Below are 24,539 nucleotides of genomic sequence, written 5' to 3' on the forward strand. Positions count from 1 at the left end.
AAGCTCAGAAGTCACGATTAAACGAGGAATTGGAGACCCTGTTCTCCCCTATAGTTTTCTACTGTTCCACAATAGGATAGCATTCTCTGCTTTTCTGCTCTCCTCAGAGAGAGGCATGGGAATATCTGCATTTAGAATTCTCGTGTAATCTTTTCCTTCTTTCCCGGTCTCTCTATCTAGCTTATGATGAGTTCAGACTGATAGAATATCTGTTTCTGTAATTGCTTTTGCTTCAAGCTGACCCGCTTTCACTTTATGCTTTATAAACAACATAGGAATTTACTTATTTATTTATTTATTTTAAAATATGAAACGCTTCATGAATTTGTGTGTCATCCTCTCGCAGGGGCCATGCTAATCTTCTCTGTATGTTCCAATTTTAGTATATGTGCTGCCAAAGGGAGCACTGAATTTTTTATTTTTGAGACAAGGTCTCATTGTGCCTTCCTGAGTGGCCCTGAACTCCCTCCTGAGTGCTGATAGTAAGGTAGGGCCATGGCCCCCAGCCTTTTTTTTTTAAACTTTAATAGAAACTACAACGCTGTTTCTGTCTTCTTGTGATATTATTTCTTCTCAAGATAACCAATTCCTTAACTTATGAGTTAACAAAAAATATACATGTGAAGTTAAATTTTGTTTATTTATGTATTATTTGTTTAGCTTTTGTTTTCTGAGATTGGGTCTCTCAGTCCTGGTTGTCCTGGAACTCACTCTATAGACCAGGCTGGCCTGGAAGTCCTAGAGATCTGCCTGCCTTTGCGTTCTTAGGTCTTGGATTAAAAACATGGGCCCTCACACCGGCTTGTTGTTTTTAAATGTATTCCTGATGTTGGATATTGAACCTACAGCCGTTGTATATGTTAAAGACACTACTTCACCACTGAGCTACATCCCTTTCCTGAAGTTAAGGTTTTCTACACCATTCTCTTCTGCTTTGACTTTCAATATGATAATTCAGCAAGGGAAAAAAAAAAAAAACTTAGGACTTACCTTTAGGAATTTCTTGCAAAGCCGGGCGGTGGTGGCGCACGCCTTTAATCCCAGCACTTGTGAGGCAGAGGCAGACAGATTTCTGAGTTCGATGCCAGCCTGGTCTACAGAGTGAGTTCCAGGACAGCCAGGGCTATACAGAGAAACCCTGGGGGGGTGGGGGCGGGGCAGAAAGAAAAGAAAAGGAAGTGCACACAAAACTACAAAGTAGAAGCCATAAAGAATAAAATTGAGCCCTCACACAGGTAACAGATGTGCAGCTCCGGCTTCATGTAGATCCTCTAACAACTGGAGCAGGACTGACTCTGGCTCTGTTGCCTGCCCCCGGATCCCTTTCCCTAGCTGGGCTGCCTTGTCTGGCCTCAACAGAAGATGTGCCTGCTCCTATTGCAACTTGATATGCCAAGGCGGGTTGATATCCAGGGGAGGCCTCCCCTTTTTGGAGGAGAAACAGAGAGGTTGGGGTAGAGTGAGGGGAGGCCAGGAGGGAGGGGATGCAGCTATCCAGATGTAAAGTAAATTAAATAACGGAAAGAAGAATAAAATTGAGAAAAATGAACCAAAAAAAAAAAAACCTCAATAAAGCAAAAGATTTATTCTTTGAAAATATTACCATTTCACCCATTTCTGAAGAATAAATGAATTAAAAGTGAGTGCTACGGTCAACTACATGCCAGCAAATAGGAGCACATTTGAGAGGAAAGAGTTCCTGGAAATACAAAGCCTACCGAGACTGTGTCATAAGGTAATACAATATCTGAATAGATAATAGGTATATATATATTATATTTTATATATATATATATATATATATATATATATATATATATATATATATATATATATATATATAATATGTATATGTATATAATAGGCAGGTGAGCCTGGCACTCAGGCTGCAGAGTTCGAGGCCACCCTAGTCTACAGAGACAGTTCCAGGACAGCCAAGACTACACAGAGAAATCTTGTCTCAAAACAAACAAATAGAAAACAAGAAAAAGAAAAAAAAGAAAGATAAAAATGAAGTAAAATCAATATAAATCCACCAAACACATAACACCTGTGGGCACAGGTATTGGTGAGCCCTACCAAACATGTATAGCAACATAAAAGAAAATTGTGCCATTCACAATTTAAATATACAAGCAAACTGAAGAGGAAAAAACATATCCTACCTAATTATAGAAGGCTAGTAGGATTCTGGTACCAAATTGAGACAACCATACTGTGATGGTTTGTATATGCTTGGCCCAGGGAGTGGCACTATTAGAAGGTGTGGCCCTGTTGGAGGAGGTGTGTCACTGTGGGTGTGGGCTTTAAGACCCTCACCCTCGCTGTCTGGAAGTCAGTATTCTGCTAGCAGCCTTCAGATGAAGATGGAGACCTCTCAGCTCCTCCTGCACCATGCCTGCCTGGAAGCTGCCATGCTTCTGCCTCTATGATAATGGACTGAAGCTCTGAACCTGTAAGCCAGCCCCAATTCAATGTTGTCCTTATAAGAGTTGCCTTGGTCATGGTGTCTGTTCATAGTGGTAAAACCCTAACTGCTGCAAGATCTTTCCTATCCATTCACTTTGAGGCAGTGAAAGGCCAGCGATTGGAGGGGAGAGAGGAGGAGGGGAGAGAGGAGGAGGAGCTACGGGAAGTGAGGGGGAGGGGGAAGGGAAAGGACTGGGTAGACCAGACAAGCAGAGCAGAGGAGGAGGCGCGGATATCCAGATGGCTGCAGACGTATTACTGGTGTTTTGGGGAGATTAGAAATATTGGGATAAGATTTATCATTGTAAATTGCCATTATATAATTGGGAGTTTTATATACATAAAGATATTTGGTTAACTATTCAAGTTAAGAGTCATACTTTACCGGATACTTGGAAGGAGTGGTACAGAGGCCTAGTGGAGCGGGACTCTTTATTAATTATTACCCACTACACCTAACTAAGACACATACTGTAGTGGCTATTCCTGGTTGTCAACTTGACTATATCTGGAATGAACTACAATCTAGAATTGGAAGGCTCACCTATGATCCTAATTTGGAGGCTCAGAGATATAAGTTTCTGACCTGGATCTTGGCATGGAGACCTTGAAGCATAGTGGCTAAGACAAGGAGATCTCCGAGTTCAAGATCATTTGGGATTAAAGGCTTGGATGCACACACCTTTAATCTGGGCCACACCCTCTGTTGGAGACCTACAGCCTTTAATCTGGGCTACACCCTCTGCTGGAGATATATAAGGACATTGGAAGAAGGAAGATTCTCTCTCACTCTTCCTTGCCTGCTTGCTTCGTGGGACTGAGAAACTGCTAGATCCTTGGACTTCCATCCACAGCTGCTGCTGATCATTGTTGGGGAGTTGGACTATAGACTGTAAGTCACTGACAAATTCCCTAACTATATAAAGACTGTCCATACGTTCTGTGACTCTAGAGAACCCAAACTAATACAGAAGTTGGTACTGGGAGTGGTTCTAGAGGAGCAGAAGTATAAGGATGAATGTTTTAAAATTTTGGAGTTGGTTAGTTGATCCAATAGCACCTTCAACTACTGAAACTTCTCCAGATTCTCTCCCTCCTGGGAGCTCGGAGAATATCGAAGACCCGTGGATGAAACTATATCTCAAGCTTAAAGAAGCTAATACCTCTGATTATCTTGATGAATTAGGTGATTCGGTGGTATACAATACTTTCTCCAAGTTGGGGAAAAAATCAGAAAATGATTTTTCTGGCTGGTTGCTCTTAACATCTCGGGGGGGGGGGGGGGGACAATGAAGGAAAGGAAGAAGTTGTGTGATAAAATCGAAGAGCTCCAGACTCAAGTAAACAATCTAAAAGTTGCTAAGTGTGCCCTTGAAGAGAATCTACTCTCTAGCAGCCAGCCACAGAGCTCAAGTAGCAGAAAATCAAACTGAAGCCCTCATTATAAGGTTGGCTGAATTACAGGGAAATTTAAAGTCTCAACCTCAGAAGGTATCAGCAGTTAAAGTAAGAGCATTAATTGGCAAAGAATGGGATCCTATAACTTGGGATGGAGATGTGTGGGAAGACCCTGTTGAAATTGAGAATTTTGAATCTTCAGATTTTCAAGAATTTGGTTCTCTGACCTGTGGAGTGAGGGCTATTATGGTTAGAAAGGCAAAATAGAAGCCTTTAGAGATGCCTCTGTCAAAGAAAATAGTGAATCAAAAACAATATCATATTCCTGGAGGAATTGCAGAAATTACTGCCACAATCAAGGACTTGAAAGATGCAGGGGTGGTGATTCCCACCACATCTCCCTTTAACTCTCCCATCTGGCCAGTGCAGAAAACAGATGGATCATGGAGGATGACAGTTGACTATCGAAAATTAAATCAGGTAGTAACTCCAATTGCAGCTGCTGTACCAGATGTAGTTTCATTACTTGAGCAAATTAACACATCTCCTGGAACCTGGTATGCAGCTATTGACCTGGCAAATGCCTCCTTCTCGGTATCTGTACATAAGGACCACCAGAAGCAATTTGCTTTCAGTTGGCAAGGCCAGCAGTATACCTTTACAGTTTTGCCTCAAGGATATATTAACTCTCCTGCCCTGTGTCATATCTTAGTTAGAAGGGACCTTAATCGTTTGTCTCTTCCACAAAATATCACATTGGTGCACTGTATTGATGATATTATGCTGATTGGACCAAGTGAGCAGGAAGTAGCAACCACTTTGGATTCATTGGTAACACATATGCGTATCAGAGGATGGGAAATAAATCCAACCAAGATTCAAGGACCATCTACTTCAGTGAAATTTTTAGGAGTACAGTGGTGTGGGGCATGCAGAGATATTCCTTCTAAGGTGAAAGATAAGTTATTGCACCTGGCCCCTCCCACCACCAAGAAAGAAGCACAACATTTAGTGGGTCTATTTGGATTCTGGAGACAGCACTTTCCTCACTTAGGTGTGTTACTCAGGCCTATTTACCGAGTGACTCAGAAAGCTGCTAGCTTTGTGTGGGGCCTGGAACAGGAGACGGCTCTTCAACAGGTCCAGGCTGCTGTGCAGGCTGCACTACCACTTGGACCATATGATCCAGCAGACCCAATGGTACTTGAGGTGTCAGTGGCAGATAGAGATGCTGTTTGGAACCTCTGGCAGGCTGCTGTAGGTGAATCACAGAAGAGACCTTTGGGATTTTGGAGCAAAGCTCTACCGTCATCTGCAGACAACTACTCTCCCTTTGAAAAACAGCTCTTGGCCTGCTATTGGGCCTTAGTGGAAACTGAACGTTTGACAATAGGACACCAAGTTACTATGTGACCTGAACTGCCCATCATGAGCTGGGTGTTATCTGACCCTCCAAGTCATAAAGTAGGGCGTGCACAACAGCAGTCTATTATCAGATGGAAGTGGTATATACGTGATAGGGCCAGAGAGCAGGTTCTGAAGGCACAAGCAAGTTACATGAAGAAGTTGCTTAGATGCCTATGGTTTCTACTTCTGTTACAATGCCATCTGCTACCAAGCATGCGCCTATAGCCTCATGGGGTGTTCCCTATGACCAGTTGACTGAAGAAGAGAAGACTAGGACCTGGTTTACTGATGGCTCTGCACGTTATGCAGGCACCACCCAGAAGTGGACAGTTGCAACATTACAACCCCTTTCTGGGACAAGCCTGAAAGATACAGGTGAAGGAAAATCTTCACAGTGGGCAGAACTTCGGGCAGTACACATGATATTACAGTTTGTTTGGAAGAAGAAATGACCAGATGTACGATTGTTCACTGACTCATGGGCTGTAGCCAATGGATTGTCTGGATGGTCGGGGACATGGAAAGATCACAGTTGGAAAATTGGTGAGAAAGACATCTGGGGAAGAAGTATGTGGATAGATCTCTCCAAATGGGCAAAGGATATGAAGATATTTGTGTCCCATGTAAATGCTCACCAAAAGGTGACTTCAGCTGAGGAGGAGTTCAGTAATCAAGTGGATAAGATGACCCGTTCTGTGGACTGTCAGCCTCTTTCCCCAGCCATCCCAGTTATTGCCCAGTGGGCACATGAACAAAGTGGCCATGGTGGCCGAGACGGAGGTTATGCTTGGGCTCAGCAACACGGACTTCCACTCACCAAGGCTGACCTGGCTACAGCTGCTGCTGAATGCCAGATCTGCCAACAGCAGAAACCAACACTGAGCCCCAGATATGGCACCATTCCTCGAGGTGACCAGCCAGCAACCTGGTGGCAGGTTGACTATATTGGACCATTTCCCCCATGGAAAGGACAGTGTTTTGTTCTTACTGGAGTAGATACTTATTCTGGTTATGGATTTGCCTTTCCTGCACGTAATGCTTCTGCCAAAACCACCATCTGTGGACTCACAGAATGCCTTATCTATCGTCATGGTATTCCACACAGTATTGCTTCTGACTAAGGAACTCATTTCACAGGCAGAGAGGTGTGACAGTGGGCCCACGATTATAGAATTCACTGGTCTTACCATGTTCCCCATCATCCTGAAGCAGCTGGTCTGATAGAAAGATGGAATGGCCTTTTGAAGACACAGTTATGGCGCCAATTAGGTGGCAACAGCATGGAGGGCTGGGGCAGAGTTCTTCAGAAGGCAGTATATGCTTTGAATCAGCGTTCAATATATGGTACAGTTTCTCCCATAGCCAGGATCCATGGGTCCAGGAATCAAGGGGTGGAAAAGGGAATAGTTCCACTCACTATCACTCCTAGTGACCCTCTAGAAAAATTTTTGCTTCCTGTCCCCACAAATTTAGGTTCTGCTGGCCTAGAAGTTTTGGTTCCAGAGGGAGGAGTGCTCCTACCAGGAGCCACAAGAAACATTCCATTGAACTGGAAGCTCAGACTTCCCCCTGGCCATTTTGGGCTTCTAATGCCCTTAAACCAACAGGCTAAGAAAGGAATAACAGTGTTAGGAGGGGTGATAGATCCAGATTACCATGGGGATTGTCTCTCCACAATGGAGGTAAGTAGGATTATGTCTGGAGTGCAGGAGACTCCCTAGGGTGTCTCTTAGTACTACCATGTCCCGTGATTAAAGTCAATGGGAAACTATAACAGCCTAATCCAAGCAGGATGACAAAGGACACAGACCCATCAGGAATGAAGGTATGGGTCAATCCTCCAGGAAAAGAGCCAAGACCTGCTGAGGTGCTTGCCGAAGGTGAAGGAAATACAGAATGGATAGCAGAGGAAGGTAGTTATAAATACCAACTAAGGCCACGTAACCAGTTGCAGAAACAAGGATTATAAGTAATATGAATGCTTCTATCCTATTTTGTTGAAGACATGAGATATTATTTGTGTCAAGTTGACAAGGGGTGGATTGTAGTGGCTATTCCTGGTTGTCAACTTGACTATATCTGGAATGAACTACAGTCTAGAATTGGAAGGCTCACCTATGATCCTAATTTGGAGGCTCAGAGATATAAGTTTCTGACCTGGATCTTGGCATGGAGACCTTGAAGCATAGTGGCTAAGACAAGGAGATCTCCGAGTTCAAGATCATTTGGGATTAAAGGCTTGGATGCACACACCTTTAATCTGGGCCACACCCTCTGTTGGAGACCTACAGCCTTTAATCTGGGCTACACCCTCTGCTGGAGATATATAAGGACATTGGAAGAAGGAAGATTCTCTCTCACTCTTCCTTGCCTGCTTGCTTCGTGGGACTGAGAAACTGCTAGATCCTTGGACTTCCATCCACAGCTGCTGCTGATCATTGTTGGGGAGTTGGACTATAGACTGTAAGTCACTGACAAATTCCCTAACTATATAAAGACTGTCCATACGTTCTGTGACTCTAGAGAACCCAAACTAATACACATACCATAAAACAAAAGCCTACAGATCAATATCTAATATCAGGAGAATACTGGTATGAATTTCTCAGTGAAATACTAGCATAACTAAGCAGCTCACTGGATGATCACGCTGAATGACTAAATGGGATTTATTTCTGGAAAGCAAGGAGGATCCCATATATAAAAATCAATCACTACACTGCATCATGGTGTTGGAATGAGTTTTAAAGGCTGCTTGATTGTTTTAATTGATCTAGAAATGATTTAATAAAATTAAGTTTTCATGAGTACATTTTTTTATAAAAGCTAGGAATAGAGATAAAGTACTTCAGCCCTAAGATGCACATAAGAAAAGTCCATCCCAGTCAATGTTGAAAGATTGAACACTTCTAACATAAGGGGCAGAGCAAGACATCTTGCTTTTATAATTTCTCTTTTAACATAGACAACTCTGGCTTGAACAGTTAGGCAAGTGTGATAATGGTGACTCTTAGTTGTCAACCTGACACACCCAGAAAGAGAGAGCCTCAATGGAGGAATTTTCGTGGAGAATTTTATTGATTGCTAACTTATGTGGGGAGAGCCCTCCCCACAGGGGCTCTTCCGTACCTGGGCAGATGGGCCAGAGTAGGTTGTCTAAGGAAGGTATGCAGCAGTCCCAGGAAAGCAAGCTGGGAATAGCAGCAAGGGCTCTGCTTACTCAAGGCGCCTGCCTTGAGTTTCCTCAGTATCTTAGGAAGTAAACCCTTTCCTCCCCAGCTTCTCTCTGGTTAGTGTTTTGTCACAGCAACACAGAAGCAATCGAGGAACATTACATTCAACTGAAAAGTGCCTCTGCTTTCTGGTTATATCATTTGATAAGTCCGTGACGATTCCAAACATGCACATACAGAACTTGTAGGAGCTAATAAAACTAAACAGCAAAGTAGCTGGGTATAGGGTCTCACATAAAATCAGTTGTATTTTTATATCATAACAATAAACAATATACAGCACCACCAGGTAGGCTCTGCTCCTTTTCAACTCTTGGGCCTCCCAAATCTCACTTCCTCTGTATCTGGTACACGCTGCTCTGCACCACCCACCCCACCCCACAAGGTTTCCAGGGTTCTTCTGAATATCACTCCCCTGACTTGCCAGGAGGGTTTCACTTCTTCTCTACCCAAATGGGCTTCCAGACTCTACCTCTAGCTTCTCCAGGACCTCCCAACCCCATGGTGGACAAGAGTTGACTCCAAACGTGGAGAACCACAGCTGAAGGTAATGGTGAAGAGGACCAAGAAGTGTGCCGACCCTTGGATAGTGACTGTTGGTACAGTTGGTGCAAAGTCATGGATTCTCAAAAGTGGGTTAGGGTTGCTTGTGGTGGCTTGTGCCTCTGAGCCCAGAACTTGAGAGGAGGCAGAGTCAGGAGAATTGCAGGGCTACAAAGGGAGACTGTCTTCAAAACAAAACAAAACCACAAAGTCACTAATGTTTGATGTGTCAGACAGCATGGGCTGCTTAAAGAAAGCAGCCCTGGATTCATTTCTATCAACATACAAAACCAAAATGCAAGGAACCAAACCACTGCCACCAACATCAACAAAAAGGCAAACAAAACAACGGCAAAGGCTTAAGAAATTACATAGGTGTATAAAGTAAAGTAGGTTTCGGCAATCCTTCAAAGCAGACAGACTAACACGAAAACTATAGGCAAACACATTTCAATTGTAATTGAAGCCAATTTCTAGCGTTTGAGTTCGGAGATGTGAAACCTGTTTACTGTCTTCTAAAAGCTTGTATTTCTCTTATTTCTAGTGTAGACAGTATGCTAATGAATGCGTCCTTATTAAGAAGGAACAAATCAAACGACAAAAAAAAAAACAAACAAACAACAATCCAAACAAACTGAAAAGGGGGAATCAAAGAGTCTGACGCCCAGCCCAGCCCAGCCGGGAACCTAAGGGGCCGGGGGAGGGGGCGACCCGGAGGCACGCGACGGCACTTCCGGTGCGGGCGCGCGATACTTCCCGGCTAGTCTTGCGTCCGGCCGCCATTCCCGAGATCGTGAAGCCGGCCCAGCGTTTCCTGTGGGCGTTTCCTCCTCTTTACTCCAGGACACCTCGCCGGAGGGTGAGGAGCCGGCGGGCGCCTCGGTACGGACTGCAGGGTTGGGCGGGCGCCGTGGTGCGGGCGGGCGGGCGCCGTGGTGCGCTCGGCGGGGCCTGGAGGCCGGAGCGCACCGGAGCTTCTTCCAGCTCTCCGCCTCCGAGGCCGGCCTTGTTTTTTTCTTGCTTCTGTCGGCGTCTTGTGGCAGCGCACAGGATGGGAGGCGGCAACATCGAGCTGGAATTTGCTTTGGGGTTGCTGTCCTGAGGCCCCAAAGACCTGCGAGCTGGGGCAGAAGGTCCCCCGACGTGGACCATAGACGCGGTTAGCCTTGTCCAGGGACCCTTTCGGACGGCTGCACCTAGCAGGCTGTTTCCCTAGAAAAGGCCAGCGCTTAGCACTTTGCTGTGGAGTGTAAGGGTCCGCTCACATGTAAAGATCGCTCGGTACCCAGAAGTTCTACCCTCGGGTGTACGGACCGTGCTTGTCAAGAACGCCGGGAACTCAGGGCAGTAAGTTACTCTGAGGACCCTAATGGCACACAAGTAATAATGCACTCTGCCTGTCCTGTAAACTGTGGACTTCTAAGTTAGGCTGGCATTACAGCTGGATAGTGAACCCTTGCTTAGCAAGAGTGTGAGGCCTTGGGATCCAGCCCAGCACTCGGGGACAAAACAGTACCACTTGTTACAAATTATCTCACTAACGCAAATTGTTAATGGAATTGGAAAACGTGTAGAAACGTGCTTTGTAGTGGTGTTTGTTTTTTTTTTTTTAAACAACCAGTCACAAATGTATAATCTTTTTAAAAAGAAAATAAGGCTATTCATAAGGAACGGTCTTACTAGTATGTACGTAGACTAATAGATGCAGCGTCCTAGGCTGCTTTCTGTTGCTGTGATCAAAAATACCTTTGGGGAGGAAAGGATTAATTTATTTTACAGTCCATTGTTGAGGGAATCAAGGGCAGGAACTCAAGCTGAAAACACAGAGTAAAGCTGTGTGCGGGCTTGCTCCCAGCTTCACAATTCCAGTTCCCTTTCTTATACAGCAAAGGCCTACAAACCTAAGGACAGTAACCTGCTACAGTGGGCTGTACTTCCTACATCAATTATAAATCAAGAAAATGCCCCACAGATGCCTATAAACCAGTGTGCTGCAGACAGTTCCTCAGGCCAGCCTCCAGGATCCCAGGTGTGCCAAGCCGGCCGCCAGTGGAGCTTGCATATCCTCTGAGCTTACAGGTGTTCTATGTTGGATTTTTTTTTCTTTTATTAGATATTTTCTTTATTTACATTTCAAATGTTATCCCCTTTCCTGGTTTCCCCTGCTCACCAACCCACCCATTCTCCCTTCCCTGTCCTGGCATTCCTCTATACTGGGGCATCGGGTATGCTTACAAAATCTAAAAAGAAGAGTTACTCTCCGGCCTTCTCAGGGCTAAGAGCCTCTCCTCCCTTTGATGTCCACTGTTGGATTTTTTATATAAAACATGTATATCAAAGTGTATTTTTAAGAGACTATCAAGGCCAGGTATGGTGACTCAGGAGGCAGGCTTGAAAGTGGTTTTCTGTGAGTTGGAGGCCAGCCTGGTCTACATGATGAGTTCCAGGGCATCAAGAGCTTCGTAGAGAGACCCTGTATCAGGAAACAAAACAAAACTGTCACTAACTAGGATTAGGTCTCCAGGAAGAAAGTGGGTGGAAGAGGCGTAGATGCCAGAGTGCATCCCTGCCCTGGAGAGTGCCAGCGGGTGACCAGAGTACAGTTAGTGTTAGAAGTGCTTGTATCCAGACTGGAGTCTAGGCATACTGTTCAGCAAAGATTCAGAGTCAAAACCTTGAAGAGTTAGTTACTTTCTCTCAAGAAAGGCATGGAGTTGGGTTGGTGGGAAGGATCTGGGAAGAGTGAGGGGAGTGGGAAGTGGTCAGAGTGCACTGGATAAAAACAATTTTTTAATTACAAAGGAAAAACTCAAAACTGCTTACAAGATTTAAAAAGAAGAGTTACTCTCTGAGCATTTTTTCTCCACTGTAAAACAAAGAGATTGGGCTCTCAGTCCTTCCGGTCTGTATTGATCGCTAACTTCTCGGTGTGGGATCCATGATTGTTCCAATTCATGATAAAGCATTTTATAAAATGTTTTGGGGCTGGAGAGCTGGCTTAGCCACTAAGAGACCTTTTGGGTTTTGCAGAGAACCCAGGTTTGATTTTTCTCCACCTACCTGGTGGCTCACAATAGTCTGTAGCCTCTGTTCAAGGAATCCTCTGTCCTCTTCTGACCTCCATGAGCACCAGGCACACACTGTGTACGGACATAAATGTGATCAAAATACTCATACACATAAATAAATCTAAGAAGTAAGACTTTTCTATATTATCCATAATTTTTCCTTTGTGACATGTTTATATTCATGTGATAATTTTTTAGTACTGCTTGTCAACATGACTTGTTTTACATATTTTCATAGCTTGCTAGGATACCCTGCCTCCTTTATTCTTTCTGTTGCTAATAATTGAATCAGGCCTTTGGCCTTACCCATGATAGGCAAGTGCAATTCCATTAAACTACACCTTTTGCAAAGATTCTTAAAAGTATTTTTACCAGCTGGGCGGTGGTACACACCTGTAATCCCAGCACTCTGGGAGGCAGAGGCAGGCAGATTTCTGAGTTCAAGACCAGCCTGGTCTATAGAGTGAGTTCCAGGACAGCCAGGGCTATATAGAGTAAACCCGGTCTCCAAAAAAACAAAAAACAAAAAAGGTATTTTTATCACTGGGTGGTGATGGCATATGCTTTGAGAGCCAGAGCCAGGCAGATCTCTGAGTTCAAGGCCAGCCTGGTGTACAGAGTGAGTTCCAGGATATATAGGAGCTACACAGAGAAACCTATCTCAAAACAAAACATTTTTTTAAAACTGAGTTTAATAGTAAGTTCACTATAATGGATTCCCTGACATAGTGGTACATACCTGTAGTCCAATCCTCCCTTGACAGGATGAGGTGGGAAAATCTACCTGCGGGTTGGTTTGTTTTTCATTTATTCTCTTCCATCTCGGTCGCAGCCTACACTCCCAGCAAATCACTCTTATCTAGAGCTGGAGACTATAGGACTGCCGTAGCTTTGTGCAGTTGACTTGTGGATTGCAGATGCTTGGTGAGGTTCCTCAGCTGGTTGTGCTGGCTTTCCTCTGCGACATCTGCTTCTGTCCTTTGCCAGGCTCTGCTTGTTTGCCTGGTGTTGGTCAGACCATTTAATGTTAGGGTTGAGTTTTCTCAGCTTGTTGGAGTTGTTGATGCTTTATTTTTGATTTCTATTCCCCAAGCCTGGAACACAGTATGTAGCTGATGATGAATGACCTTGAACTTCTGATCCTCCTTCAAGCTCTTGATGTCTTGACATGAGCACACAGGTCTCCTTTAGTTATAAAGTTTGAGTCTTCACAGAGCAATATTAGGACTGATCAAGTACTTTCTGAGCACACACTGACAGGCACAGGAAAGGTTACAGGGGTGAACCTGGCTCTATGGGAGCTGAGATGTCTGGGGTGACTAGGATGCAACTATGCATCTGACTAGGTTTGAGGGAACTGAAAGGAAGGGCTGCCTGTGCTCTAGGGTGACCCCTCTAAATGATAACTGTTAGGTGACAAAACGGACTATACAGAGGGAAAAACACCTTTCTTCAGTTCCAGCACTTGAGAACCAGAAGAAGGGAGATTCCCATGAGTTGAAGGCCAGCCTGGTCTACATCACAAACTCCAGCACACTCAGGGGTGCAAAGTGAGACTCTGCGTGAAGAAAACAAAACCAGCAATGCTAGTAATGATATCTTGAAATAGGACTTATGAAAATTTAAAATGTTGGACTGGGGAGATGACTCAGTGGTTAAGAGTACTGACTGTTCTTCCAGAGGTCCTGAGTTCAATTCCTAGCAACCACATGGTGCGATGCCCTCTTCTGGTGTGTCTGAAGACGGCTACAGTGTACTCATATAAAATAAATCTTAAAAAAGAAGAAGAAAATTAAAAATGTCACTAAATTCTTATGTTCACTGTTTTTGAAATAGGGCGATGCTGTGGTTTTTAGCTGCTGCAATCTGAGCTGCTCACTGAGGGCGTGGACAGCATATGAACATGCTTACACCATTGCCTCTATCATAGAGCGTGCGCGGGTGCTCAGCAGCGGCTGGTGCTTCTCTAAGTGGTAGAATATTGTTTATGGGAAATCAGATTTATTTTTAGAGACACAGACTCACTGTGTTTCCTAGGCTAGCCTCAACACTCACTCTTAGGTTCAAGTTGAATCTCTTGCCCTTAGCTTCCTGAATTGCCAGCCTGCCAGCCTGTGGGCATATATCACTACCTTTAATGATGAGAGACTTTGCAATATGGCTGAGTTCACTGTGTGATGGTTACAGTTTCATCAGTCACTGGTTCCTGTGCTGAGGAGCTGTCATGCCAGAGTGGGTAATGGAAGTGGTGAGAGACAGGGAGAGACATACTGGAAAACCAGAGTTCAGGATAAAAATAAAGCTTAGTAAATAGTGCATGCAGCCCTGCGTATTAAGCAAAGAAAGGTGTTGTCTAATCAGGGCTTGAAACTGCTGATTTGGGGTAAAAGGCTAGGTCTCTCTGCCCTTCTAAAGGTAGATTAAAGATGCAGTTCAGTGTTGCTAAGGATGGGCTTAGGGCTGAGCATCTACAGGCATGGTCAAGGCCCTGCATTCACTCACAGCGCTAAGCTACAGCGAGGACCGGGAAATCTCAGAAGCCCAACTCCCAGATGAAGAGTTCCCGGCAGTTAGGCTGCTGAGAGAGAATCAGCTTTCCTGGGGATAACCCCCCTCCCCCACACACACACACACTTGGTTATCCACTATGGAGTGGCTAGCCCTAAAAACATACATACAAGGGGCACTAAATGAGCTCAACAGGTTGATGTGTGTGGGGGGAGTAATAATTAAAGAAAAAGTCAGGAATTTGGTGGGGAACATGGGATCATGTAAATTCAGTCCATATCTATGATTTTTTTTCTTTTGGTTTTTTTGGATTTGGTTCTTTTTGAGACAGGGTTTCTCTGTGTAGCCCTGGCTGTCCTGGAACTCACTCTGTAGACCAGGCTGGCCTTGAACTCAGAAACCTGCCTGCCTCTGCCTCCCAAGTGCTGGGATTACAGGCGTGCGCCAACACTGCCCGACATCTATGACATTTTTAAAATAAGTTTTAAAAACTTTAAAACTTTAAAATGAAATGAAAAACAAACTGAAGGATGAAAGTATTAGGAAGCATGACGCGGCCAACATTAGATGAGTGCACTAAATGATGAAACAGTAGCGGGACAAGAGAGCGTGCGGGAGCCACGCGATGCCGTGTTGCAATCCTAGCCTGTGGGAGGGCTTGGGAAGCAGGGCTTCCAAACCGGCTACGTGATGAGACCCTGGCCCACACAGCTCACTTAGAAACCTGGATTCTGAGTCTTAAATTTTACATTTTGTGTGTAAACCAGTTTGTGTTTTATAAAAACCATTTGTGGTTAGATACTGTAAAATTAATGAGATAAATAATAAACTGGAAAATACTTTAGATACAGGCTAATTTCAAAGTTTGATAAATGTAAGTATCGAAGTTTACAAGTAAGAAAGGTGGACATAGAAAATGAACCAATGCCTAATTTTTAAACAGACAAAAGGCTAGTAAGGATATTGGTCAGTCTTTCTCACGAAAGAAGGACACAGTAAATCTGGGTGAGGTGCTGTACTCCAGTGATCCCAGAATTCATGAGGCTGAGCTGGAGGTCGTCCCGAGTTTTCAGGCCAACTTGGGCTACATAGTCAGTACCAGGGTAACCAGTGCTACCTGACAAGAGCCTGGAAAGACCATTAAATGGAAGTAGTGAGATTCTTCCCATATAGCAAGGGGTTTTGATTTTACTCAGTTTTGAGGAGTTGGTGAATTCTTTCTCACCTGTACTATTGGTGTATTTTAAAGTTCAAACAGCCTTTGAACCAAATAATAATCTACTAGAAATATTCTCTACAGAAATATTCTTTTATACAAAAAAGTAGAGGGGAGTTCTATGCTTTCTCTCTCTAAAAATGTCCCATGGGTTCTTAAGCATGTGGGCATAGGGTTAGTGAGAGCCATGTGGCTAAAATCTCTGCTTGTTGACAGCTGGCACAGTTCCTCCGTAACAGTAGTACAGTGACAAAACTGGCTAAAAACTCCAGCCTCTAGGATGTCTGCTCTCTGTCTGATGCCTGTGCTGAGACACCCTGAAGAGCTCTGTAGGATCTTACTCAGAGACCTTTCTGACAGCTTCTCTATTCGGGTGGTTAAAATATTCCAGAAGTTGACAGAAAATAAAGCCAGGATCATGTTACAACAATCTCTCCATATAGACTTAATACTTTCCTGGAAAGGATCTAAAGTTTCTTCCTAGATTTAAGTCACCTAGATATGTGTCAGCTCTGTGTGTGGGCAGCTTGTTGATTGTGGGTTTTAGGATCTAAGTGTAAAGCTACAGTATGTAGTTGGAGAAACTGATAGTCCTAACCCTGGGCTAGAGAGTCAGTCCGTGTTTCTGACAGTGCAGCCATGCCTGCATGCAGAAGTGAGGATGTGCTTAGGCCACAGTGGTAGGCTTAAGTGAGATGACCTGTATAAAGCTCAGCGTGCTGCGACTCAGCCACAAGGCAATCTCCCTTTTCTTTGAAATCTTGTAGACATTTTTAGTTATGCATTCTAGACTCACAACTATGCAAGTACAGTATAGTGTTCAGCACAGAGTCCTTTGGAAATAACTTGTTTCTCTGCTGCAGCAGTGTTGAAGTCTTTCAAGCGCAGTCCTGCGGTGTGACAGAAGATGGAAGTGTGTCAGGAATTGCGGAAACCAGCAGTAAGCCTGGAGTGTGGGCACTGCAGTTTCAGAGGCACGGATTATGAGAATGTGCAGATCCACATGGGCACCATCCATCCTGAATTCTGTGATGACATGGATGCTGGAGGACTGGGCAAGCTCATCTTCTACCAGAAGACTGCAAAGCTCTTCCACTGCCATAAGTGCTTCTTCACCAGCAAGCTGTACTCCAACGTGTACCACCACATCACAGCCAAACACGCCGCCTCAGACAAGTGGACTGACCAGCCAAAAGAGCAGCCGAGCAAAGAGACGGAGTCTACAGAAACCCCTTCCCTTCCTGAACATCAGAATACAGTCTTTGACCCAGCAGAAGTGAGGCCCACTCCAACCCTCACCATAGAAACACAGAAAACTAGCCCTAGTTTGTCTCCAGAGTCACAAGCATCTGTTCCTCCAATTCTGGAGCCTCAGAGCTCTGGTCCTGTTATTTCACCCGAGCCACAAGCCCCTTGTCTTCCTGCTGAGGCCTCAAAAACTGCTTGTGTTTCTTCCCCTGAGTGTCTAGACCCACCCTGTGAGCTTCCTGAGCTGGAGAAACCTGAGCCGGTCTCTTCTCCTGAGTCAGTAAAGTCTGCTCTTGTCAGCTCCAAACCCCCAAAGCACTCTCCCTTTGCAGACACAGGGGCACCCCCTTCAGCCTTGTCTCCAGAGTCACCAGTTCTGGCCACTTCCCCTGAACCCTGGGGACCATCCCTCACTGCATCTCCAGAGTCTCGGAAGCCATCGAGGACTGCCTCACCTGAACCAAGGAAGCCATCCCCATCAGAGGCTCCTGAACTCTGGAAGCCATTCCCTGGCATCACTTCAGAGCCACGGAGACCAACCCCAGCAGTCTCACCAGGTTCCTGGAAGCCAGGGCCTCCTGGTTCTCCTAGGCCTTGGAAGTCCAGTCCTTCAGCAACATCAGGACCATGGAAGTCCTCTAAACCTGTTCCACCTATGTCTCCTGGACCTTGGAAGCCAATACCTTCTGTGTCTCCTGGGCCTTGGAAACCTGCTCCATCTATGTCTACTGCATCGTGGAAGTCTTCAGTCTCATCTGGTTCCTGGAAAACGCCACCCACATCTCCAGAGTCGTGGAAGTCTGGTCCACCTGAACTCCGAAAGACAGCCCTTCCCTTGTCGCCTGAGCATTGGAAGGCAGTGCCCCCTGTGTCTCCTGAGCTCCGCAGACCAGGCCCACCACTTTCCCCAGAGATCCGAAGTCCAGCAGGTTCTCCAGAGCTCAGGAAGCCTTCAGGGTCACCAGACCTTTGGAAGCTTTCTCCTGAGCAGCGGAAAACTTCTCCTGCTTCACTTGATTTCCCTGAGCCCCAGAAAAGTTCTTGTGGTGGTTCTGATCTCTGGAAGTCTTCCTTCATTATGGAGTCTCAGAAACCGAGCGTCTTCTCTGAGCCGAGGAAACATGCTGCCTCTGGCTCATCTGAGTCACCGAAGGCAGCCTCAGACATATGGAAACCTGTCCTGTCTGTGGATGCTGAGCCTAGGAAGTCGCCCACCAAAGCAGTCCTTCCTGCTTCTCCTGAGCCACGGAAACGTGCGCTTTTCCCAGAGTCCCGAAAGCATGTGCTTTTACCTGAGCTTCCCAAACCCGCTGTGTTCTCAGACACCCAGAAGGCCCCTGAGCTCAGGGAGGAAGTTGAAGCTTCGGACGATGCAGCATGTGATAGTCTGGTTCAGGAAGGGCTTCTGGCCACACCCAAGAAACTGTTAGAAGATGCTTTATCTCCTTCAAAGAAGCTCAAGAAGGACAGCCAGGAGAACTCGGATGCTGAGCTCAGTAGCAGTGAATACATCAGAACAGATTTAGACAGCTTGGACATGAAGGGCCAGGAGTCAAGCAGTGATCAGGAACAGGTGGATGTGGAATCTATTGATTTTAGCAAAGAGAACAAGATGGAGATTGGTAGTGCAGAGCAGGCCAAAAATGTGCTTCAGTTCACCGAGGAGAAGGAGGCCTTCATCTCTGAGGAGGAGATCGCAAAGTACATGAAGCGTGGAAAAGGGAAATATTACTGCAAAATCTGTTGCTGTCGAGCCATGAAAAAAGGCGCTGTCTTGCACCATTTGGTTAATAAGCACAATGTCCACAGCCCGTACAAGTGCACAATCTGTGGAAAAGCATTTCTTTTGGAGTCTCTCCTTAAAAATCATGTAGCAGCCCATGGGCAGAGTTTACTTAAATGTCCACGCTGTAATTTTGAATCAAATTTCCCAAGAGGCTTTAAGAAGCATTTAACTCACTGTCAGAGCCGGCATAATGAAGAGGTGAATAAGAAGCTGATGGAAGCTCTTGAGTCGCCACTGGAGGAGCCGCAGATTTGACTTTCAGATGGTGACCCTTGTTCTGCAGTGTTGCTTGCCAAACTCCTAGGTTGTTGAGTAGCCTAACCGGATCAGTAGTCTGTGTGTAGTGAGTGTATCCTGTTTGTCTAAATAGTGTTACAAAGAAGTAGTACTCGGTTATTTTTTCATATGATCTCTTGTTTATGTGGCTGGCTATTTCATAAGTCATTATTTTTCTGTTATAGGTTCCAGATGGATATAACTCATTTTCCTTAAGTTTATTTTAGTCATAATACAAGGAGTCGGGGAAAGTAGGCAAGCCATGTACTAAACAAGCAAGTTTAAGCCTGATCAGAGCCTTTGTCCTCCCCTCTGTGTGTGTGTGTGTGTGTGTGTGTGTGTGTGTGTAAGTAACTGATTTCAGAACATAGAAATTATTAGATGAGGGCTCAGTGGTAGAGCCTCACCTAGCATGTTTTGCATACTTATCAGTTCCAGAGTTTTATCCCCAGTACCTTTTTAAAAAAATGGAATATATGAGAATTGAGCATGAAAAGTAAATTTGAGAAAAATTTTGTTAAATGTACTTTTGAGCCATGTCTAATATTTTATTTTTTCATGTAAATTTCATTTGTAAATCTTTAATACTTTCTCAATGTTCATTAATGTTTGTTATAAAGCAGCAGTTCTCAACCTGTGGGTGGAATGACCCTTTCACAGAAAGCACAGATATTTCCATTATGATGATAGCAGAGTTAGCTACGAAGCAGCAATGACAATGGTTTTATTGTTAGGGGGTCACCCTCACATGAGGAACTGCATGGAAGGGTCACAACACTAGGAAGGTTGAGAATGCTGTTGAAGAGAGTTGGAGTCTTAGTGCCGCTGGTTTTCTGTTGATAGGACAACTGAGTGGGTTTTTAAAGCAGGTTCGGTATTTTCTGCAGGCTGAGGAGACCAGGTGGTTAAGGACACCGCTTGCCTGTGGTTCTTTGTGATGAAGTCTTCCTTGTGGGGCTTGCCCTTCACTTCCCTGCCAGCCCACATCAACACATCCTTAATTGCCAAACGTGTTCGTGTTTGTACCTCCTCCTCTGGGCCTTAGGTACTTTCTGTTGGGCTCAAGACCTGAGTAATGAGCAGGTGCTGAAGTCTTCCAGATTCACAGTGGGAAGGAAACCGTGCCGGTGTGGCAGCCGTCGGCGCAGATTTGGCTGCTTGGGAGCCGAGTTGAAGGTGATTCACTCAAGCTCAATATGGCAGCAGTGAAGTCCTGCCTCAAAAAGCATTCCTGTTTGGAAAAGTTTGCTTTTGTTTCACATGATTTTGCCATTGTAAATACCTTGTATCTCTTGGTAGATTATTCTGACATATTTTGTTAAATATGTATCAACCAAATTAAAAAGGCTTTCATGTTAACATCTTCATGTGCACTTTCTTTTTATAATTGCATTATAATCAGGCTTACGATGCCTATGGAAGGTGGTTTAGAATAAAGGTCTATTTTGGCTCTTGGCTTTATAGGTTTCGATGGCTTGTAGGCTTGTGGCAAGGCGGAAGGGTGTGGCAGGGGAACTCTGCTCCCCTCAAGGTATCCAGAAGAAAGGAGGAATGGGGAAGGTCCAGGGCCAAGATATGCCCCCTCGCAGGCACACTACCAGTGACCCACCTTGCCCAAGTGTGCCACCACTTCCCAGTGTGTACACAGTTTTTACTCTAGAGGCTGAAACGTTGTCCAGAGCAGAGCCTTCACAATCCACTCCTGGAAGTGCCTCAGGCATATCAGTGTGCTTCACCAATGCCTGCTTGTCTGTCCACTCAAGTCAGCACAATTAATTGGGAATTTCCAGTGGATTATATCCAAATGTCATCTATTTTTTTTTAATTTATTTATTTTTATGTATATACGAGTAAACTGCAACTGTCTTCAGACACACCAGAAGAGGACATCAGATCTCTTTACAGATGGTTGTGAGCCACCATGTGGTTGCTGGGAATTGAACTCGGGACCTTTGGAAGAGCAGTCAGTGCTCTTAACCTCTGAGCCATCTCTCCAGCCCCCAAATGTCATCTTAAGAGACTCGTTCTTGTGTGTTGAGCAGTACATTCTAAGCCATGGTTTCCCTTAGTTCTGTAAGTCAGGATAAAGGTGGTTTGGTTTCAGCAGGTGGCCAATCTGTTACTGCACAGCTAGGTTTGAGACATAGATTTAGCTCTTTGGGTTCAAAGCCTTCACCCTGTTCTGTTTTAAAGTGTGAAATTTAAGCCGTTGTTCTTGCCCTGTCCACTCTGGTTTTAGACCTTGTTGTATGAAGAACAACTAATTTGATGGAATGACTTTGCTTCCTGTACTGTAGCCACTTAATAATATGACCTGGCTTAATGTATCTCTGTTTTCTTCGTCTGTAAGACTAGTGCTGGGCAGTGGTGGTGCATGCTTTTAATCCCAGCACTTGGGAGGCAGAAGCAGGCAGATTTCTGAGTTCGAGGCCAGCCTGGTCTACAGAGTGAGTTCCAGGACAGCCGGGATTACACAGAGAAACTCTGTCTCAAAAAACAAAAGCAAACAAACAAACAAACAAAAAAAAGACTAGTTGTAATGAGTCTCAATGTAGTATTTTCCTGGACTACAACAGGGAGTGAACAGTGGTATTTACATCTGTGGGGTCGAGTCTATGGCATCCTTAGATACTAACAAATTTCTGAAAAAGCATCCTAACAGGGTCTCTTCCCCTAAGAAAGTTCTTTTCCCAAGGCCTGGCTTTTAGACAAAGGCCCCATTCCCTCTTGTGCCCTTCCATTAACAGGTGACCTTGGTGCCTATTGTGAAGCTCCAGGCTAGCTTTTAAGCTCCCTCACTTGCTGCTCACCAGCCCCACCCCAGTCCACAAAGCCCCATCCTCCCCGTCCTTTTTAACCCTGAAAATCTTCCTGGTAGCTTTTCCTCCTCAATTTCCTGGGAGTGAGCCTTGGCATTTTGGAATAAACTTTTCCCCTCCCTCCCACGGGGCAGCTTTTGTTTCTTTACTGCACCCAATTTCATTTGGGTCCTCCAACACCAGATCTAAAATAAAAATTTCCATTGTGGCGGTTACCTGTTCACGTATACTTTTTGTTTTGTTTTGTTTTAGTTTTTTGGCTGTCCTGGAACTCACTCTGTAGACTAGGCTGGCCTCGAACTCAGAAGTCCGCCTGCCTCTGCCTCCCAGAGTGCTGGGATTACAGGCGTGCTCCACCACTGCCCGGCTTTCTTGTGTGTGTTTTTTTAAGTAGCATAGAGCTACATCTTTTATTAATCCTGGGTTTGTCTGACCCTTGGGTACACAGGCCACTTACATTTGTTGACCAGACCCCAGGCTTCCTCAGGGGTAGGAATAATCTAGAAGCAGTCCCAATAGATCCCGGATCTCTCTCACACTATTGGCAGAGCTGTGGGCCGCTCAGCAGACAGGCAGACTAGGAGCTCAAGATAGGTGAGCTGCCAGAGCTTACCAAAGAAACCCTGTCTGGAAAAAAAACAAAATCCAAAAAAAAAAAAAAAAAGGAAAAAAAAAACCACACAAAGACACATTTAAGAGAAAAAACACTCAAGTACTTAGGTGGGCTGTTTCTGATAGTTGCTGCCTTTGGAGGCAGGTCTCATGTAGCCTACACTGACCTCGAACTTGATATGTAGCCAAGGATGAGTTTGAACTCTCCAGTCTGCCTCTTGAATGCTGAGACAGCGGGATGCACTGCCATGCGCAGTTTACGTGGTGTTGGGGACTGAACCCAGGGCCTTGGGCATGGTAAGCAAGCACTCTACCAACTGAGCCACACCCTTAACCCTGGATTGGGGAAGGAGGTACAACAGCAATGCATGTTATTAATGAACAAGGGGTGAACTTAGTGGCAACTGGAAGGGTCCTAAGTGTTTATCTGTATATTAAAAATATATAAAGCAAAAGCTGATGAATAAAAAAAAAACAACAGTTGAAAAACTGACCTCTCAAACAAGAGACTTCTCAATGCCAATGCCATATACAAGGTCTGGACTTCTCTTTAGGGATCTGTGTGTCTTATTTCTGCAAAACTCACGAGCTGCAGGGTGGGCACATCTCAATTATTCATGGGCATGATGAAAACAGTCTGGGCCTTAGAATGAATTAAAACCTCCAAGGACTGAATGTTGATAACTCTATTACTGTGGAATCAAGTTAGAAATCACTAGTGAAGTGAAGCGTTCTGGATGTTTCTAGATTAAATGACAGTGTTCTAAATGACCAAAATGGAACTTGTTTGGCATCAAATGATGGTTAAATATATTCTGAACTGCAGCCAGGGCTGTGGACAGAGGAAGATGAGGGCAGAGGGAGGAAAAAACTCTCCCCTGGGCCAGAGAGATGGCTCAGCGGTTAAGAGCATTGACTGCTCTTCCAGAGGTCCTGAGTTCAATTCCCAGCAACCACATGGTGGCTTACAACCATCTGTAATGGGATCCGATGCCCTGTGTTCTGAAGACAGTGACAGTGTACTCATATAAATTCATCTTTTAAAAAATTTAAAACATAAACTGTCACTAAGACACAGCTGAGTAGTGGATAAGTGCAGGGTGTCTGGGACATGGGCACTGCCTGAGCCGCTGCATCTGGAGTGTGCTGTGTGGCTCAACCATGTGTCAGTCCTGGAGACTGTGAAGGAAAGTGTAAGCAGACCGAGTCTCTTCCTTGAAGGTCCTTCTAGTTTTCCAAGGACTGTTTCCTTGCTAGAACTCCGCCCCCAATATAGTAGAGAAAACATCCATATTAGAGAATATGGGTAGTTAAAGACACACTATGGTCTTTATGATGAGGTCAAGTGGAAATGAGGAACATGTAGTAAACCAGAGACAAGGGGCAACCTTTTTCTCTACTGCTTGAAGCATTTAATGCTTCCAGGTTTGGGAGGCTGAACGTCCCAAGGTTGGGTGGCTCCTGACTGGCTTCCGTCAAGGATCTTGTCTTAGTCCGTGTTCTATGGTGAGGAGGCACCATAACCAAGGCAACTCTTATACAGAAAGCATTTAATTGGGCACCTGCTTGCAGTTTCAGAGGGTTAGTCCATTATCATCATGCCAGGCATGGTACTGGAGAAGTAATCCAGAGCTATATCCTGAAAGATGACCAGAAGACACCTGATGTTGACCTCTGGTCTCCACACATATGCTCAGGCACCCATGTGCACGTGTGCACATACCTACATAAGCAGATACATATTCATCGTAAGTCATGTAAAATTACTTGGAGAATTATTACTCTTCAGCACTGACGGGAATTCAGACACCAAAAGGATTCGCTCAGACTGCTTGGGACTAAGAGAAAGGAACCAAGTTATTGTTTTGTATGCAAAACTTAAAATTTTAAGGCTTGCAAAGTTTGTTAGCCATATAACTAAAAAGTCTTCAGCTTGTCATAAATATAATTTGAATT

At 44.8% G+C, this 24,539-nt stretch overlaps 1 protein-coding gene and 1 non-coding gene across 3 annotated transcripts; one reads left to right on the top strand and one right to left on the bottom strand.

Annotated features, from left to right (window-relative positions):
* Positions 1 to 301: 301 nt before the first annotated feature.
* On the bottom strand, positions 302 to 407 carry LOC127669058 (U6 spliceosomal RNA). Its single transcript, XR_007974269.1, has one exon. It is a non-coding gene; the product is annotated as a U6 spliceosomal RNA (small nuclear RNA).
* A 9,368-nt stretch (positions 408 to 9,775) lies between these two features.
* Positions 9,776 to 20,511, top strand: Champ1 (chromosome alignment maintaining phosphoprotein 1). Of its 2 annotated transcripts, none has more exons than XM_052162302.1 (2): positions 9,776 to 9,932; positions 16,706 to 20,511. In XM_052162302.1, the coding sequence occupies exon 2, from the start codon at positions 16,750 to 16,752 to the stop codon at positions 19,129 to 19,131; it is 2,382 nt and encodes a 793-aa protein (XP_052018262.1). In that variant the 5' UTR covers positions 9,776 to 9,932; positions 16,706 to 16,749; the 3' UTR covers positions 19,132 to 20,511. The 2 variants fall into 2 exon arrangements, with proteins under 2 accessions (XP_052018262.1, XP_052018261.1); XM_052162301.1 differs by having other exon boundaries at positions 9,777 to 9,932; positions 16,709 to 20,511.
* Positions 20,512 to 24,539: the final 4,028 nt, after the last annotated feature.

Source organism: Apodemus sylvaticus, chromosome 18 (genome assembly GCF_947179515.1).
Source record: "Apodemus sylvaticus chromosome 18, mApoSyl1.1, whole genome shotgun sequence".
NCBI classification, from domain to species: domain Eukaryota; kingdom Metazoa; phylum Chordata; class Mammalia; order Rodentia; family Muridae; genus Apodemus; species Apodemus sylvaticus.

Bases quoted from the DNA above. Each gene is read 5' to 3' on its own strand.
- Champ1 (XM_052162302.1), top strand. From the start codon at position 16,750: ATGGAAGTGTGTCAGGAATTGCGGAAACCAGCAGTAAGCCTGGAGTGT.